Raw genomic sequence first — 20,402 nt, forward strand, 5'->3', positions numbered from 1 at the left:
ACTCCGACTCGGCGTGGAAGCTGCAGAACCAGCTGGCCAGGCAGAACGACGTCTACAAGATCGTCAACCTGTCGGGGGGCGGGCGCCTGATCGACCTGTACGACGGGGCGGGGCTGAAGGACGAGCCCGTGGAGCTGAAGAAGAAGAGGATCAGAAAGTACTTTGAGGAGTACCTGAAGCCGAACTACCTGCTGGACGGGTCGGAGGTGCTGACCCAGAAAAAGTACCAGGAGTGGCACAACCGGCTCGCCTTCAAGTACCGCAAGCTGGAAAGGGACTACGTCGAGGAAGAGATCGCGTTCGGGGGCCACGACCCCGAGAAAGCCGACACCTTCTCCATGGCGACCGTCGACTCGGTGGTGTTCCCGTACCTCGACCACCGCATCAAGTGGAGGATTGACAAGAGGGGCGCTGTGGGGGAAACCCCCGTCCACCTCCTTTTTCTCACCAACTCGGACAAGCACGTGGCGATCGCGGGCATCTTGCTGGAGCTGTGCCCCGAGCTGGCGTACGACTACTACGAGGGCACGGAGTACTACGGCGAGTCGTGCCTCCACTTCGCCGTCATACAGAACAACGTGGCCGCAATCCAGCTCATCATCGCCACCCGGCGGATAGACTTGCACGCGCGCGCCAGGGGAAAGTTCTTCTTGCCGGTGGACGTGAAGAGGGGCGACGTGATCCTGAGCAAGAAGCAGTTCCAGGGGTACGCCTACTACGGCGAGTACGCCCTGTCCTTCGCCGCGTCGCTGGGCAACCACGCCATCTACGACCTGCTGATCGACGCCGGGTGCGACCCCGCGCGGAGAGACAGGTACGGCAACAACCTGCTCCACCTGACCGTCATCCACGACCAGCCGGACATGTTCTACTACGCCGTCAAGCACCAGAAGGTCAGGGCCGACGCGACGTTGGAGAACAACGACGGCCTGACGCCGCTGTCGCTGGCGGCCAAGCTGGGCAAGAAGGAGATGTTCAGCAAGATCCTCAACTTCTCGGCCAGGACCTACTGGTCGTACAACAGGGTCAGCTGCAGCGCCTACCCCCTCAAGTGCTTCGACACGATAGACGCGAGGGGCGAGACGGACTGGCGGTCGGCGCTGATGTACATCATCCGCGGCAAGAAGGAAAGCCACCTGGACATGCTGAGCGACCCGGTGGTGCACAACCTGCTGGAGAAGAAGTGGGAGAACTACGCGCAGAAGAAGTTCTTCCGCCTGCTCTTCTTCTACGTTCTGCATCTCGTGTTTCTTTCGGTGGCCGTGTACTTGAGGCCCGACGACCCCCAAGACTTGTTGAACGGCGCTTACGCGATCCACAGGACCCGGTTCGCTTTCGAGATCCTCACTTTGATCGCCGCTTGCACGCTGATTTTCTTCACCGTCAGGGAAGTTGTCTTAGAGGGCGCATTCGGCTTCTACCAGAACGTGAAGAGCATCCCGTCCAGGGCTGCTGCCTGACGTTGATCGCCATCATTTTCAGGTTCACCGAGCTGACGCTGGTCGAGGACTGGCTGGTGACCATCGCCACCCCGCTCATATGGTCCTACTGCCTCTTCTTCCTCAGGAACTTCTCCCTCACCGGGCCCTTCATCACCGCCATCTACCGCATGTTCCGGCTGGACCTGGCGCGCTTCGTCGTCATCTACCTCATCATCATGCTCACCTTCTCCCTCGCCTTCTTCGTCAACTTCCGCGGGCGCGGCGACCCGAACTTCACCGACTTCGACGACGTGCTGATGACCCTCTTCCAGCAGTCGTTCGGCGAGTTCTCCTACGAGAGCTACCTGAACGCGCGCTACCCGGAGCTGGCCATCTTCCTCTTCATCACCTTCATGCTGTTCGTGCACGTGCTGCTGCTCAACATGCTCATCGCCATGATGACGCAGACGTTCGACAAGATCGAGAAGCTGGCGCGCAAGGTGTGGCGGCGGGAGTGGGCGAGCATGATCGTGGTGATGGAAAGGAGCCACTCGGCGGCGGAGAAGGTCGCCTTCCAGCAGGAGTACGGCATCAGCATCAACGCGAGCAGGACGACCTTCGAGGGGGAGGCTGGAAAGGAGGAGGAGGAAAAAGTCGAAGGAGGAGGACAGCCGCGCCATGATGGTCGTGCGGGTGCTGGAGTTCTCGGAGAGCCAGCGCAGGCGCGGAGTGCAGAAGGAGTGGAAGAAGGCGAAGCGCAAGGCCGCCTTCCTCAAGCGCAACGAGAGGAAGCAGGCGAAGAAGGTGTTCGTCGACAAGTTCAGCTCCATGGTGCTGATCAAGCAGGAGGCCGAGGAGATGATGACGGACGCCCTGCAGGAGGAGGACGCGGCGGTAGGAGGCCAGGCGGAAAATATTTTCAGACGCAAGTTCAGCAAGTCTTCCAACTCGAGTTTTTCTTAACTTTTTGTTATTAGTTTAATCATGTTACTAGTTGATTTTTTTGAGATGCTATTATTTTTTTTGATTATAGAAAGTTTTCACTGTGATAAAACGCCAAAGAGTTTTACTGTGATCTTTTATTTTGAATGTCATAACTGTGATTGTTTATATATATATTGCATTTCTATTTGATTTTTTTTGAGATTACTTGAGCTTTTATTACTGAAGTGTTTTACGGCTATTTTTTTGAAACTTAGCACTATTAGAAAAAAATAACTTTTCACTTTGATTGGGATTACTTTAAAAGGTTATTAACTCGGTACAATTAGATGTTTTATTGCATTTGCAATTTATTTAGGTCAAATATGCATAATTGTATTACCTCTTGATTTTATGCTTGAAGTTTTTTCTTATCTGTATAGTTATTAATCATGCAGGTTTTGTGTACTTTGAAGTATTTTAAACTTTTAATGAAGATTTTAACACAAATAAAATCAGGCGATTATTTTGAATATTTAACAATTTTTAGACACTAACTATGTACTAAGCTTAAAATTAGCTGACCAACCGAAATATTTTAATTTCAAATAACCAAAAAGTTACTAACTTTTTGCTTATATTTAATAAGGTTTGTTTTTGTTTAACTTGAAATTTTATTCAGTTGTTCACTCATATAAAAACTTGGCAATATGGCTTTGCATTTTAATAATTTTCAGTTGTTTTCGTTTACTTTAAGTTTTTAGATAAACACAGTTAGAGTTTAATGAATAATTCAAAATACTTCAAATTTTAAATGTTTTAGGTAGAAACTATAAACTACTTTTTATTCAGTAGAATGAAATTTAAAAAATTTTTTAAACAAAATTATCTTGTTTTAATTAATTAACTAGTTAAGTTATACATTACTCTTAACATTAAATCTAATTTAAACTTATTTGGATGAACTTAACAAAAAATGTTTTGAAATTAGCTGATTAGTTTTTAATGCAAATATGTTTTTAAATTTTTAGTATTAAAATAAGTTTACAGGTACGAATAACAATGAAACTATTTTTTTCTCAAAAATTGATGAATTCTTTGGTTTTACATTTCTTGTGAGAATAAAGCCTTGTAAAATTAATTTTCAAAAAAACTTGTTATATTTTGATTTATAATTTATAGTAACAAAAAAAAAATTATAGCTTTATAATTACTACAAAACTAAAGCTAAGTTTTGTTCAAAAAAAAAGTTTATTTAAACTTTATTTAGCGTTTCATTACGATTACAAACTTAACCTCATACTGTATACAATTTCAAATTTTAGATTTTTTTATAACTGACCTCTAGATAAAAGCTTTGAAACATAGCAATATTGAATGCATCTGAACTTAACGATTTAATTATTTAAGATATTTAACTTTCTACAAAACTAACTGTGCCAAAGAGTGTAGCACACTTGAAATACTTTTGTTACTAGTTGTTACTCTTTGAATTTGGACTTTGTCAGTTAGTGACATTGAACTTAATTAACTTATTAAAAAAAACTTTAATCTTTTTTTTTTAATAAAATTACACAACTATCATTTAATAAAACAACTTAGTTTGAACGCAGTTTAACTTGAAGAACAAATTAAGTATGGAGGTTGATAGTAAACTGTTTTTGTGAAATACAAAAATCTAACCGATGTGGATTACAAGCAAATTATAAGTTCATTAAAAGTATTATAAACACAATAACTTATTAGAGTAAAGTCACTTCAACTTTTATAGTTTAAGTTGCCTGGTACCAAATCATTATGAATACATATATGGGATTAGGCTTTTAAAAGAAAAATAAGGTTGTCTAAATAATTAAACTGTATGCCTTCCTTTTTAGATCAACTAGATTTTACAAATTTATATAGGAATGTTAAAACGGATTGGGCATTTAAATTACTTAAAACTTAAAAGGAGTTTTTCTGTAATTTTTTTTTTAATATTTCTTTTAAACTACTTGTGTAATGCTTTCAAAACAAAAGAGCTTAAGGTTTTGGTAAATTAAGGCATTAATGATTTAAAAAGCATTTATTCTTGATAAATTTGATTTGAATAAAACAAAAGGTATCAGAGCAATCTATAATTAAGTATGTAATCGTAAATTAAATAACAGCAAAAGAAAACCAAAAGAAAGAGGCATACTTGTAAAGTTATATTAAAATTCTTTTAAGCTCAAACCAACTTCATATCACGGAAGTCTTTAACTAATGAGACACACTTTACCTAAGTTTTCCGACTCCTTTTCTATATAGATATTTTACACTAAACAAAAACACTTTTTAATGTCTGAAGAGGTACGCAGCCGGGTTAAATGTTCACCCGCGTTAGTTACGCCTTACGCACTAAATCTTGAAATAAACAAAACAGTAAATTTCACGATGTACTTCACGCGGTTGCGTACTTAATGAAGGTGCGTACTTTACGCGGATGCGTATCTCTTTAAGTGCATACTTGCGCTAAAGTGACGCCGTGCACAAGTGACCCTGTGTGCAAAAGAGTCGCCGTACAAAAGTAACTCACCGTGCAAAAATAACCCTCGGTGCAAAAGTGACGCCGTGCAGAATTTTCCACTCGTGCAAAAGTGTCATCGTGAAAAAAAAGTTTTAGTGCAAAAGTTTTCCCACGTGTAAAATAAACACCTACTCATCGTATAGTATATAAACTGTGTTTTTAAAATTGTATTAAAGCAAGGTATCAAAATCAAAGAAAAACTTGTAGGAGACAAACTTAGAAACTTAGATGAAATTAAATAAAAAATACAGGATCAAATCTATCAATTAAATCAAATAGTATTAGGACTTCGTAACATTTAACTTTGTATGTTATAAAGGATGTTTAAAAGCCAACCTTATACTTAAAATAAGACTGTGTTTGTTACTTAAAACAATGTTCGTTTTTTGAAAACATTTCGAAGAAAGTTGTGCAAATAACTCAATCAGTTAAGTCTAATTAGTTATAGTTTCTGTCTTTCAATTAAATTGAGTCAATCAAATTAAAGTATAACCAGTATTTCATTCGGCTATCTTCAATATTGCTGTGATGTCTAGTGCTTTTAAATAAAGTGTATAAATGCTTTCGTTTACGGTTCGTGTTATCTTTAAACAATTTGTTAAAAAAGTAAATTATTTTTAAAACATTAAAAGCGAAATTTTAATTGATATTAATAAGAAGCAAATAACAAGCAAACGAAAGCCACTCACTGTTGCTCACGCATGCGTCATTCTTTTACGTCGGTCTGCGTCAGTTTCTGTTAGTTTTATTTAATTTGATAAAAAATCCAACTAACAAATGATTTTTACTGCTTGCTTAATTTTTATTTCCACTTACACAACAACGACAGTCTAGTACAGGGGTCGGTAAAGTGCGGCCCGCGGGCCAAATGCGGCCCTCAAAAACAAAATATGTGACCCGCGAGACATTTTCCAGCTAAAATCATACTTTTTTAAAGTAATAAGTATACAAGTTTTTGAGGTAAAAGCATAAAATTTGGCTGTTATTTAAGCTATAACTCATTACTAGTGCTTTTTTAAAGCTTTTTTTCAGTTTAAAATAGATTTATCGTGGTGATTATTGCAGTTATTATATGAAAATTGCGACCCGCGAAGACCTATATAGTGCGGCCCGCGAGCATTTTATTCACAAAAAAATGGTTCGCGACTTATAAAAGGCTGCCGACCCCTGCTCTAGTACTACACGTTAATGCAATTTCTAAATTTATTACTTTACAAAAAGCGTTTAAAAGATTTAGTATGTTATTTATACATTTTTAATAATAATTTGACATTTATTTTTAATAACTTTGAAATTGTTATAAAAGTGAAAAATAATAGAATTTATTTTATTTTAAACACAAATGTTTTCATACAACATAAGTGTATTACTAAACTTTTCTATTACATATGTATTTGTCATTGTGTGACGTATTTTTATGCAGCATAAACAAAATAAGTTAGTCTTTAATGATTAAGCTTGCATTAAACTACTAATCTTGCAGGAATAACTAAATTTTAAAAAGTTAATTTTGACTTAGCTTTAGATCGGTTGATTTTCATTCAAAAAGGTTATCTTCAGATAAAAACGTACTGTTTTTTTTTTTCTTAGCACGGTCAACAAAGCCTAACCTGAACGATTTATTTCAGGAAAAAAGCTTAAACTTGAAAAAGAAATGGAGAAAAAGCAGGCTGTTGTCTTCCTTGTTGTTTCCGTTGTCTGCCTACTGGCGTTGGTTCTGAGCCTGGCTCTTACATTGGGAGTTTCAAGCGATCATAATACAAGCGATCATAATACAAGCGATCAAACTGTTGCACCAGGTTTGTAAGACTTGGTTTAAATATTCTAGCCAGTTGTTTTAACTTGTTGTTTAACTTAAAAACAATGTAAGTTTTAAAACAGAAAATCATACATTTATATTTTTTTAATATTAGTTAAATGAAAGTTAGAAAACTGTTTTTTGTTAGACAATAGTTTAAAGACAAAGTCTTTAATAGAAAGTCCAATAAATAAATAAACTAATAAAACGAAACGAATCTAAAAATAGTTATGTTTAAGTTAGTTGTATCTTAAATAATAACTTAAAATTTACCACCATAATTATATAACTAATATAATCAGTGCAAATTTTAGTATATTGTGCTAACTAGTGCTTAACTTAAGTAACTAAAGTGCAGTTTACTATTTTATTATATTTGAAAAAGTCGTAATTTTTCTTAGCCATCGAAGCCTGGTAGAGAATAAAATATCAAATTTGCACTGATATTATTATTTAAATAAGCTCGTTACATTTCAGGAAATAGAGCAATATTTTTAAGTTAAGCCAACTAACTATAATTATCTTCTACAAAACAAACCTTCGTTGAAGATTTGAAACTGTAACATGTAAAAATAGAGTTTCTTGAATTGCAAACAGCAATATCTGCTATATTATTCAGAGCCAGTCTACACTTTCGAAATTGTGCAACAGATAAAGAATTTCGCAGATGCGAGCACACATTGTAAGAGTGAGTATAAAGGCTTTCTTGCCATGTCCACTAATTTCGAAGATTGGAAGGATAAAAGCTCAAGATTGTTAGTTTAATTTAGCAGTTAATTTTCATTCACATTTGTTTTTCTTCGAACTATTTTTTTTCGAGTCAAGAAACACAGGTTGAAGTTTATTATTATTACAAAACAAAGCAGTTTTTTAATTAAATGCAAGATTTTCTTATAATGTTAGTATATGACAAAAAAAAAACCAGCATATTTAATTGCTTTAAAACAACTTTAGAAATTATTAGCTGAATTTAACTATTTTATTAACTAAAAACAAGCACATATAAAGTAAGTTAAAAATATATTGTACTTGTCTATGATGTTGCGCCTTCTTGCTGTATGAATTTTAAAGTTACAAAAAAAGTAATGAAGACATTTTTTATACATTAAACTAACTAAACCATTAAACCGTTTCGCCAAACTGGACAACAGGTTACATGACAACTCAAATTCTGATAATTCAAATTCTTAAAAAAATATCTAAAAGACTATATCTCAATAAGCAATAAAAATTTGAAGAAAGTAAAAAATACATATGTAGTGTATATGTATATAAGTAATATTTTTTATATTTGACAAATGTACATTACTATTTTATTTGTGGCTTTTTCAATTTTTTTAAGAATATGAATTGTCAGAATTTGAATTGTCATGTACCCTGACGACATTGGAGTGATTTTCGTCATAATGGGGCAATAACTAACTATTAAGGGATTGAACAACTAAATACGGAATGAAAGGCGGTCTCTAACAGAAGGTGCGAAATTCTTAAACTATCAAATCAAGTTTAGAAAAGCCTGAAAAATATCCTGATTTTTGATATTCACAGGAAAAAGCTATTATTGTTGAGGCTATTAATGCATTATTTACAGAAAATTTTTGGGGAACATCTGGCAAACAGCCTCTGGTATGACGTGGACAGGAATGAAAAAGGCAAACGGAAAGCTGACCACTGAGTACGGGAAAGTTGTTGGGGATTTTTCAAAAGTGACGGGAGTGAATTTCGACACAGGTTCCGACGGGGCCATTGCGGTCGATGAGACGGGTGCGGTTAAAAACTGGGCCGTTACTTACACATCGTTTTTCATATGCCAGTTTTTGAAAGAGTAGAACGTTTAAAAAGTCAAATTAAAGGTGAAATTTCATCTTTGACTTTCATTCTTATTTGATTCACATTGTAAAATTTTTTATAAACTGTCATATAAGATACATGCATCGGTCAGTGTTCGATTCAAATACTTTTTTAAACTCTTAAGTTCGGTTTTTTTATATTTTTTGCTTTTGTAATACGTTTAAAATATTGCATACATGTTTCTATGTTTATAGTAATTGATACAAAACTTTATTGTTTTAGTTTAAAACTTCAGTTTATTCAAGTGATCATGTATATTATATTTTGAAGTATATCATTTGAGAATTTTTAGAAGTACAATTATAAGCATAACATTTTAAGTTATTCTGAATAAAAAAAGCCTAACAATTACAATATTTTTTTCTTAACATTAGAAGAAAAATAGTTGCTTGAAGTAACAGTGAACAGTCACCGCTGCAATTTATGACACATCTATGAGTGATCGCTTTTTAATCAATGCAGCAAGTTTATTACAAACAAGCTAACTTTTTATTCTAGTTTTTTCTGTTTACGTTTTAGCTTTTTCGAATATGCATAACAAGAAATAACGTTTATCTTTTAAATAAAAATCATTTCAATGGCATAAACACTTGAATTTTTAATCTTTTAAACTCCTGTGTTTTATAATGTTAAATTTCTTTGTATTTTTTATATAAAATTATAAAATTCTAGTTATGGTGTTCTATTGCAGTAAGTATGTTAATACAAAGATTAATTAAAATATCTTAACTTCAAAGTGTTTCCAAGTTTAACAGAAATATACAGCTCGAAAAAACTTACAACAGATAGCATATATAGTTACACAATTTAAAACTTTATAAATAGCGTGTTTTTAGTATTATTGTTGTCGTTTATTGTCGTAATTTTGTAATGTACATTTTATTTAATTTTGTTTCAGGTAAAATTTCTACTATCTTAGATATTTTTTGTTGAACAGTTTCGTCTTACAAACAACTTCAAATTCATAATTATAATAAAACTCTAATTTAAACACTTTTAACAGACTTTTATGCTTTGTGACGTAACATTTTATAGTTAGGTATTTCAAAATTACTGTTTATAACTAAAATTACACTATAATGTTATTAGTTTTTAGCATGTTTATTCTGATGATGAGCTAAACGAAAATTAATAAATTTAATTTATAAACCTTTTTTAATTTTTTAGTTAAAACCAGTACCAAAACCAAACTGTTCAGATAACATATACTTTTTAATCGTTTAAAAAAATAGTTTGTGCACAGGAAAATAACTTATTTGCATTTTAGTTTTAATACTAGCACCAACAACTTATACAATATGCAATTTTAGAAGCAAAAAATAACACTTCAATAATTTTGTACACTTTATTTTTTAAGGGCGATGTAAAAAGACTTGAAACAAAAACTTTGTATAGCTTTCAGTTTAAAACAAACTGAAGCGCTTATATAACTAAAGAATTTAAATAAAAAAGATTTCAAACTCTAAATAGCCGATGTATTTTCAAATTTTAAGAAACAATTTAAATTCAGAATCAAATAACGTATGCTTCCAAAATTAAAAAAAAAACATGCTTGCTAATTCAAATTTTTGATTAACACATTATACTTTGTAGCGTTTTGCTAACTAAAAAAACATACTCATTTATTTATTTACTTAAGGATTAGAAAAGAATCGATTAAAAATATTAAACTTTGGAAACATCAATTAAAAGTTAAGTTGTCCACTTACTAGTTTTCCTCTTTTTTTAACATACAATTTATTGTTCAGCCCACTGGCCTGCTAAAATTACTAACAAACGGGCGATGACACCCACTTCGGGAAATCCTGCTGTAGACTGAAAAAAGCTGACTTAATTATAGTTTAGTAATTTTATCTTTTATATAAGCTATTTTTGAGTAGTTTTTAGGCTTTAATACAAACAGATTAATTTAAGTATTCGTTTACAATTTTCTTTTATTTAAATACACTAACTTTATTTAAAAAATAGGGAAATTTAGTTATACTGTATAATTAACATACTTAAAATTTAAACATTTACCAAAAACAATAAACATAGAACCTAAGAAATACTTTTAATAACACTTCATTGATTGAGAATCAAAAAATATATTACTTATTTTCGTAAAAAAGCTAAAGTTGTTTTAAGCTTAGTTGTTAAACATTTAGCAACAAAAGTTATTTCCACTACAAAAGTTCCTTTTTCAAATGTTTTATAGTATTTAGTTTACTGGTCTACACACCTACTAAACAGTACAAAACAATTATTAAAAAAAATGGTTCGTACTTATTTAAATTTTAAGGTTATATTTGAAACTCTTTGAGTTGTTCATTTATTTAAACTGATTTAGTCATGCTATAGTATGAAGTCAAAAACTAAAGACACATATAGAGGCCTTTATTTAAGTGTAGCACTGGCTAACTTCGTTTTAAAATAAGTAGCAAGCCTATGGCAAACTTTTAAAAAATTCAGATTTATTTAAATATTGTATAATACTTAATTAACTCTAATCACAAACAACATTTAAAAAACAAAAAAAACATGTGTTACCCCGTACTTTTGTGACTTTTGTTCAAAAATAATGTAGATTCTTGATATAAAAAGTAAGAATTTTATAACTGATGGAAAATTTAAACTAGTGGCAAATGTTGTGTTTCAAATTTTGCTAATGACGTTCATATTTTCTAGCTAACACTCGAGCATCATCTTACATAAATTTACTTGCAATTTGACAAATAATCACACTCGAACATAGCGAGTATTAAAACAAAATTATTAAAAAAGATAGCTTATAATTTTGTTATTTATATAAATAACTTACGAATAAGTTATACAGTATAATTGTAATAATAAAAAATAAAGAACAAAGTTAGTTTTAAATTGCCGAGTTCTCAAGTCCGCTTGAAAACTAAATCGTAACTCTGCAGAGCCTACGAAAGAAAGAAAACTGAACTGAAGAAAACTCAAAGTCTAGGAACGAGATCCAATCTGCAAATATCTTCATGCAGCTCCAATAAAGAATTGGAAAAACTACATCAGTCTTTTTGAGTGTTTAAAGCAATTAAAAGAACTTCAAAACACTGCCCATATTAGCTTTTTAGTATAAATTTTCGCTTTTTCTTACATTTTATGTCAAAAACTGTTACAACTTTTTTTTCTCAGAAGTTTGTTAATATTTTATTAAATTTTTTTGTTTAACTTTATTACTGAAATAAATATATTTCATGCTAACTTTTAATTTAACTATTAATTTTTTTTTCTTTGATATTGCTGTAGTGTTGTTTTTAAAAAACATATACATTACACAGGATTACACTGTTGTTCTTATAGAATATTATTAAAATTAGTAAGTTGCACAAATGTTTTATCGCCAAGGTACTTTAAGTCAGTTTTGATTTTTTTTTTAATTTAAAATAGAAAAGATTCAACAAGTATTTTTTTTTGTTACAACTACTTTTACTTCTATTTTGCCTTTATTAACTTTTACTAATGACTTGTGGTGCTCTAGTAGAAATTATTTATATGCAGAAAAAACTTTACGTTTCATATACACTTTAATTAAAATGCATTCGAATTCGGTGTTTAAATAATTTATTATTAAAAGTAATATTTTATACAAATGCCAAACGAAGAATTGCAAATATTAAAATAAAGAAAAACTAAACGATCAGGTTTCAAATTCTGTTTTAATGTCAACTATATAAAATTAGAAAGTTATTTAAAATTTTTGTAGACTAAACTTTAAAACTTTTTCTTAAAACTAATCTTATTATTATGTACAAATCTCGTTTTAACAATAAGAATGATTTTTAATTATTTTTAAAATTCCACGCTAAAGTAGCTTTATATTGAAACTCTTAAGAAAATTAAAGCATTTCAATAAAAGGCTAATATCTTGTATGATCAAATAAAAAAATATTAAAGTTTTAAAGTGACAGTAGTAAATCATTTAGACTTAATGATTACTGTGTAGCTTTTAACGCATAACTTAGAAAAAGTTATACAAGTTTCTAATCAAAGGTTGTATTTTACCTTCATAATATTTTAACTAATCTTTGATAAAAAAATTTTATTTTGTAAAAATGTTAAGTATTTTTTGAGATATACCTTTAACAAGTTTCAAAAGTTACTAAAATGGGGTTATTTTTAGTAAATATCAGTTTTCTACTTTTATCTATATTTTTTTATTTTTTTTTTTGCCATCATAATATTTTTATTTAAGTATTAAGGAGTGTTTTTATTTTCCAGTATATATTAGTTTTTTAGTTGGCCCTTCAAACATTGTTTTAAGAATTCGAATTGTTGAAGTTTGAAACTTCACGTAACTGCTTTTATTACATACGCAGATAACAATATGTCTTCTTCTATACCCTTATCTACCTGTATTTTAGTGTTTTCAATTTAAATTCACTTTTGTTTTAATACTTCAACTGTTCGTAAGCTTACCTAATAGTACACAGACATAAGGTTTTAAAAAGTTGTAGACTAAGTAAAAAGCGTACAGTTTTTGTTATAAATTTAAAACGCTTTGATAAAAAGTTGTTTAACCTCATTATAAGATTTGATATTAAAATGTAATAAAACAAAATTATAGTAAAATATCAAAATAAAATTTAGCATTCCACTATACTTTTCTTTACTAAATTTATTTCTAATTGTAGTACTGTTTAGCTTGACGTGAAACTCTTAAACTAGATGTTATCATAGATAATCTTCTTATAAATCCATATCTATCTCTAGTTACACTAGTTCTTTTCACTTTAAAATTACTTATGTTTTCACCGTAAGCTTACATAAAGTACACCGACATAAAGTTAAAAAAAGTACTACTAATTGTAGTAGTGTTAAATTGTTTTTAGAAACTCTTAATTTAGAATTTAAATGTTGTCATAGATGAACTACTAAAAGCAGTATTAATCTGTATCCATTGCCTAATTAAAAGAAAAGAAACAAATACCAGTTGTATCAGTTTTATTAAGAAATGCATTATATTACAAATGCATAAAAAACAAAGGTACTGGACATAAAACCATAAAATTTAATCGTCTTCTGCTTTTGTAAGCTTTCCTTACATTTTTGAATGAACTTCTCAGTCCTTTAGCAAAACTCGAAGCCAGCCTCTTCGCCTTTGACTTAGTTTTTACTTCTGGTTGCAGCTGGTCGGGAGAAACTCGATTTGATCTAAACCATCTGAACTTTTTAGATTTTGATTTCATCTTTCGTTCATTGCTAACTTCAAAAGTCTTCTTCAATGTTTTGATGTTGGACGATTTTACTGAGCTACAGATTTCAGTATCTGGTTGAAAGTGGCTTTCGATGCCAGGACTTTTGGTGAGAAAAAATTCACTATCATCAGACAAGCTTTCATAATCTAGCGTCAGTTCTCTTTCGAATGAGCTGAAACTAAACGCTTCTTCGATCTTTTTGTCTTTTCCAGATAATTTATTATCAATTAACATTTCACTTCCAAGTTTCATTACCTCATTGTTTTTCTTTACAGAAATTTGTGCATCGTTATCTCCCATGTCAAAGTTTCTTTGCTTTCCCAGCTCTGTAGAGACTTTAATGCTTGATTTTGTTTTCAACGACATTAGACAGTCTTTTGGTGCATCAATAGAAACAATGTCATATTGTTGCTCGTTTTCAGGAATGTTGCTTTCCACTTCATTGTTTTTAGTGGAATCAATCACCATATTGAAAGAAGCATCAACATAATTAAGTTCATCATAATACTCCGTTATAAGGCTGTCATTCCTTTCGTTTTGTACCAACGAAGGAACATTTAAGAACTCAAACTCATTTTTCAAATTAGACTCAGTTTTGTTTCCACTACAAATCTCAGAAGTTTGAGTTGGTACATCATTATCATGTACAACAATCTCATTCGCTTTTTCAAAGTTAGTTTGCTGCTGACTAGCATTGAAACTGTTAGTTGACAAGTTTTCTTCTACTGCAGTCAGCATTGTATTCATAAGATCATTTATAATAAATGCGTTTTCCATTGTGCTTTTTAAAACGTGTTGTTTTAAAAAAGATAGTTTAAAATTAATTAAAAATTATTCATCGAAATTTTATTGACGTAACAATAGGTTTTAAAGTTTTAGTTAGTTTTTTAATATTCTACAAAATTCATTAAAATATTATTGTTACTTTTACTGAATAAAAAAATGATGCCGACTGAATATTTAGAACTAGATTCGAAATTAAATTAAAAACAGTAAAAAGGTAAAATAATTGTCGGCAAAGCTGTTTTTAAAAGCATATAGCACAAAATATAAAAAATTATTCAGACAAGAATAACAGACAAACTTATATATATATTAGAATATAAGTCTTAAATATGTTTAGAACACAGTAAAAGACTTTCAAATACTCTTTTAAAATGTCATCAGATAAGCAAACAACTAAAGGATAATTATTTTAAAAGATTTACATTTTTTTGCACATTAAGGGTTTTAGTACTTTCAAAAGTTTTACTCTCGTCCTCAACAAATTTTGATAAAAATTAAACAAATTTTCAAAACTACTAAGAAAATTAAGTTTGTTTTTACTTAAGTTCAACATAATTGAGTATGAGAGTAATATTAGTTAAAATTATACTATGACTACTTGAATACGCACTTTCTTTTAAGTACGCACTTTTCGGCTGTGTTCAAATTACGTTGAGAAGACTGTTTTTAGCTGACTTTTATTGATGAACAGTTAGTTATCTATCAAAAGATTTTGAAGTAAATTAGCGTAATACATATTTAAAAAAAAAGCTTTTCGTGACCACCTAAGTTAGGGTCGGCAACTCACAACCCGCGGCTTGCATCCGAATGCAGCACTCTCTGGCGGGAAAATTATTGTCTAGTTTTATAAAAAGTTGGTTTATACAAATATTATTGAGTATTTTTATAAGAAATAACTTAAAACGTGCTCATAATTTAGTTTTGTAGTACATTGTAGTACTGATTAACCCATCGTTTCATCATATTTATATTTTTGAAGGGTATTTTTTAACTCTTTAGTATATATATTTTAATTAGCGTGGAATGGTTTTTTGTAAATCTGAACCGCTGAGTATAAACTTTGCGCTAAAAACCCTTAAGCTAATCTACCTCAAACTCCTTAAAAGATTGTTTTTTTTTTTTTTGAAGACGTTAAAACCTACTTGATGTTTTAATTAGTAAAATAAACACTAAACCTAAAATAAATTGTATATTTTCTTTTACTTTGTTTAAAGTGAAGTAATAACTAAAATAAAAAACTTTCAAAAAGTTTCAAATTAGATGCAAATAAACATGAGGTAATGTTAAGCATCGACTTAACTAAAACAACATTGTGAAAAAGATTGACTAGCTATAATATTATTTAAAATGATTTAAAATTCAAAGTACTTTTTGTCAATCAATAACAGGTTAAATTTTTCTTAAATAAGAGTTATTTAACTTACACTAACTTTGGTTTTCTATTTATTTATTAGTTAACCTAACGTATACGGTACTTTGAATTATGCTATTTAACTTTTGTATAAATTTAAAACTATTTGTTAATAGGTTCTTATAATTAAGGCTTCCCGTAAACTGTACTTGAGATCATTGTTTACCTTTTATTTCAGATCCAAAGACATCTAGTGCAAGTTTCAAAAGTTTACATTGTTGCGGCCCGCGGATTGCAGCTTGCCGATCTTTGAACTAGAACCAAGTAGAAAAAATAAAAGGATAAAAAGTTTTTACATAGTTTATTTATACTTTCTTTTGATACGTCATTACGTGTTAGATTTTATATAAACACTTTTAAAATCAATTTAATTAAAGTATTTTGGTGTTAAATTTACTATAATGTTGATTTATATTATAATACAGTTGTAAAATAATTAAAATGAGTTCATAACTAAAAATAAATGGAAGTTTTTAAGGCAACTAAAACTTTTAAAGCTAAACTTCGAAAACCATCTTACAAACTTTAAAGAAAAAGGAAAGTTTTTATTCTTTCCATTTTAATTTTTAACCAAAATTTCCAATGTACAATTGTTATAACACAAAGTAATTTATGACTATATGACTAAAATCAAAACATTAAAGTAATTTTGATAAACACAACGGTTAATTTTTATAGTTTTAAGGTAGATTAATTTATATAATAATTAAATATATACAACATTACCTTTATTTCTTATGTTTAATACTCCGATATAAAAACAAAAACAGTATTTTATACTATAATATAAGTGTTTTTATTGTTTAGAATTTTATATAACAGTTTAAAAAGAGCTTTTTTATTTCTGAAATTGTGTATTTTCAAGCATTAAGTATCAATATAATAAAGTTAGTTTATTATGCTTAACAATAATAGATCTATTTCACTAAAAATACTACAAAAAATATGTAACTAATTCCAAAATAAACTTAGACTTTAAAAACTTTACTAAAATAACTCAGCTATGTACAACGAGAAAAAACATAAAATAGTTTTGTAATAGTAAAGTACTAAAGTTAGTAATTATACTAAAAACTTACAAATGAAGTGTTTTTCTTTTAGTATTTTGGCCTAGCACTAAAAATTTTACGAATGCAATTCAAATAAGATTATGTCTATATATATATATATATATATATCTTTATATATATATGGATATAAGCTAGTTTAACTTGTATTTAGTTGTAGTAAATGAATTACGAAATTACGCATTCTTCAAACAACTTACAAGTTTTTATTAGTACTTATTAGACTATTTTTGATAACAGTACATTTTTGTTGAGAAGTTTTGTTTTCAAATAAAATGCAACTTTATGGAACAACCATGTTAATAAAAAATAAGTATTAAACACCTGTCCAGTATGTCTTAGAAACCAAATATGTGTAATACTGTTTTAAAATAAATTTATAAAAAGTGTAAGAGCATTTACAACAATATTTTTGTCATGAAACATTTATTTTATTGTTTAATTCAACTAATAGTGGTTAACTGTTAATCTACTTGCGTAATATAATAGTATACATTTAAATATTTTAACTCATTAAGTTCTAGATCTAATATATTATCAAGCGTTTATTGTCATCGTGTTTAGTACGTTTAGCGAAAAATTTAAGCTGGTATATTTGTAACTGTTTATTTTAATATAGCTCTTAAGTTTTAATCCATAGTTGTTTGTTTTACAGTTAAGCGGACGTGAAAGTGCGGAATTAAACAAACAAAGCATCGCTTCTATTTATTTAAGGTTAAAAGTAAAGTGATTTCGTAATTGAATGTCAAAATATGATTAGTGCATTTCAAAAAGCGGTTCTCAAAACCAAACACAGTCTTACTTCGTGGCTTCTGATCCCGGAATTAGATTAATGCTGCCCTTGCTAAATACTTTGTGATTTTTGGTATAAAATTTTAGTATAAAACGCTGCACACATGAACTTAAAGTATTCATTATCATTTTACTGATACTAAAATGAAGTTGATTGTTCTTATCGCTCTTGTCGGATGTGCTCTTGCCATCCCAAACCCATGCCCAGAAGAAATTGTTATTCCAGGTAAATCTAATAAAAAGTTATAAAACAACTAGTAGTTTACAACATAGGTATTTTAAAACAGAGTAAAAAGTTGTACAGTTTCTAACTTGAAAGAACAAAGTTTTGTTTTTTTAAGGTTGCTACCAATTCTTGTTACACAGATTATATATTTTTTTTACAAATTAATATAAATATAAAACTATGTTTTTGAAGCTTAGTGTTAAAAAGAATAAATGATGATTAACACTAAAACTTTTAATACAACTTAAAGTTTTCATTTTATTCTTATTATAGGTAATAAAGCTATAATTTGTTTTTTTAAGTTGCTACTAAATCATTTCAACATTTTCTATTGAGATGTACAACATATGTTTCTCTTTTAATTTCTTATAAAAGATGTATATTATCTTATATGATATCATAAATTTGATTTTTATAATTAAAACAAATTTTTATAGACTTGCCATCTCCATCAGAAAAGTACGGACCAGCCAACGGACTTAAAATTCCAGGTAACTAAAAATTTTATTTTAACTAAAAACTACAACAAAAAAGTATTTGAAAATGTTGCTTGGATATTTAGGAGTTAGTTTACTAATTTGATTAAGATTTTATATAGTTTACTTTTAAATTACTAGCTTTACTATGTAATAAAAATAGTTTTCTAATTATAAACTTACGTATTGATTATATTGTCTATTTTCCATAAAAGGTAATAGTAAAAAACTGATAGTTATTCTAGTTTATAGTTTTAATTTTATTTTACAGATTACCAACCATACACTCCAAAAGAAAAATATGGACCAACTAACGGACTCAGAATCCCGGGTAAAACAAAAATAGGATAGAGATTTAAATATAGAAATTTAAAAAAAGTTTTTAGAAATTTGCTAGTTTTAAAAAAAAGCAGATGTAGTATCAAGCTCATATGTATAATAAAACTAAACAACTTGTTTTACAGATTACCATCCATACACTCCAAAAGAAAAATACGGACCAACTAACGGACTCAGAATTCCAGGTAAAAAAAATTCACATTAACAAGATAACTAAATTTGTTTATACACAAGTCAAGGAATTAACAGAATTAAAAATACTGATTTAATTGTGTGCTTTAAAAAATAAATTAGCTTATTAAAGGACACGAAAACTATATATCCTTAGCTTTTAAGTTTTTTATAAAGTATCATTTTTAAACATATCCATTTACCAAAAATGATTTATCTTCTAAGTTAACAATTTTGATATGATAACAAAATTGATAATACGAAAAGCTATAAAATTCAAAAAGTGTTTCACTAAATTTAAACAGACCACTACTACCAAAAAGGATACTCAAAAGGCTACTACCACCCAGTGAGATGCGTTCCAGTGAGAAGAAGATACAGATGTCTTCCAAGAAGAAGATCAAGGTGCATCAGAAGAAGAAGAACTTGCTACGGAAGAAGACATCACATCAGAGGCTGCGGAATCCACCACTTCCACTGTTAAGAATATGGTAACATAATTCACGTAATACCATTTGTACAAGCAATATTGTTTATATAACTGTTGAAATAAGTCGATGTTCCTAAATTCATAAAATTGATGTAATTAACATAGCATTAATACATATTTATTACAAAGTATTAGTAGAAAACAAAACCATTTACATTTAAATTCGAAACGTTTTTTGTTAGTTTAGAAAAGATTTATTCTAAATTAAGTTACATAATTTTTTTTAGTATGTCTGACTTTAAAGCCTTGTACACTAAATTATCTCTTAACAATTATTTTATAAGTGATTATGTTTATGCAAAAACAATATGTTTAATGAATTTTTTTTAAGACTAACGATGATAAAGTAAAAAGAATCGAAACACAAAACAATCTTTTACGGTTTTTTCTATGTTGTGTCATTACTCAAATAAAACTTATTTTAAAACTCGTTGTCATATTTAGTTTATAATATTTGAAGTATTTGAATGTAAGCTTAAAAAGAAGAAAAAATAGTTTTACTCATTAAGTTTAAATTAGCTTAAATTATCATTTCACCAGATGAAGTTTATCAAACATATGGCTACGTGTTGTATTACACAGGAAAAGAAACACTTGTTACAAGGGACGATGCGTGGGGTAGAACTTTTGAACTGTTACTATACCTAGAAAAAATAAAATAAAAGAAAAAAGAAAGTGTTTGTAAAGGTTTATTTTTGTAGTTTAGGCTTTTAAAGTGGCTGTTTCAAATGGGGACAGGTCAAATATGCACGAATAAATTTTTGCACGAAAGGTCAAATATGCACGAAGAAACACTTTTGCACAAAGACACTTTTGCATGAGGGGTCACTTTAGCTCGAAGGGTCTTTTATGCACAAGGGATAAAAAATTAATGAGAAAAAAAAAAAGTTAAGAAATAAAA

General features: G+C 30.2%; 2 protein-coding genes and 1 pseudogene across 3 annotated transcripts in view; 2 read left to right on the forward strand and 1 right to left on the reverse strand.

Moving 5' to 3' along the window:
* Positions 1-20,402, reverse strand: part of LOC145835304 (uncharacterized) — a 171,681-nt gene that overhangs the window by 18,623 nt on the left and 132,656 nt on the right. The window lies entirely within an intron of this gene.
* LOC145834837 (transient receptor potential cation channel subfamily V member 5-like) lies at positions 3-2,482 on the forward strand (annotated as a pseudogene).
* LOC145834140 (uncharacterized) lies at positions 17,902-19,912 on the forward strand. Its single transcript, XM_082941498.1, has 5 exons — positions 17,902-18,025; positions 18,463-18,516; positions 18,773-18,832; positions 18,966-19,025; positions 19,317-19,912. Exons 1-5 carry the CDS (start codon positions 17,944-17,946, stop codon positions 19,493-19,495), a joined length of 435 nt encoding a protein of 144 aa, XP_082797624.1. The 5' UTR covers positions 17,902-17,943; the 3' UTR covers positions 19,496-19,912.

This window comes from Thalia democratica, chromosome 4 (assembly GCF_965202585.1).
Source record: "Thalia democratica chromosome 4, ktThaDemo2.hap1.1, whole genome shotgun sequence".
NCBI lineage: Eukaryota > Metazoa > Chordata > Thaliacea > Salpida > Salpidae > Thalia > Thalia democratica.

Excerpts from the sequence above, each read along its gene's own strand:
- LOC145834140 (XM_082941498.1), top strand. The coding sequence starts at position 17,944 with ATGAAGTTGATTGTTCTTATCGCTCTTGTCGGATGTGCTCTTGCCATC. Across the intron at positions 18,517-18,772 it reads CAACGGACTTAAAATTCCAG|ATTACCAACCATACACTCCA; the intron begins GTAACTAAAAAT and ends TTTATTTTACAG. Across the intron at positions 18,833-18,965 it reads TAACGGACTCAGAATCCCGG|ATTACCATCCATACACTCCA; the intron begins GTAAAACAAAAA and ends CTTGTTTTACAG.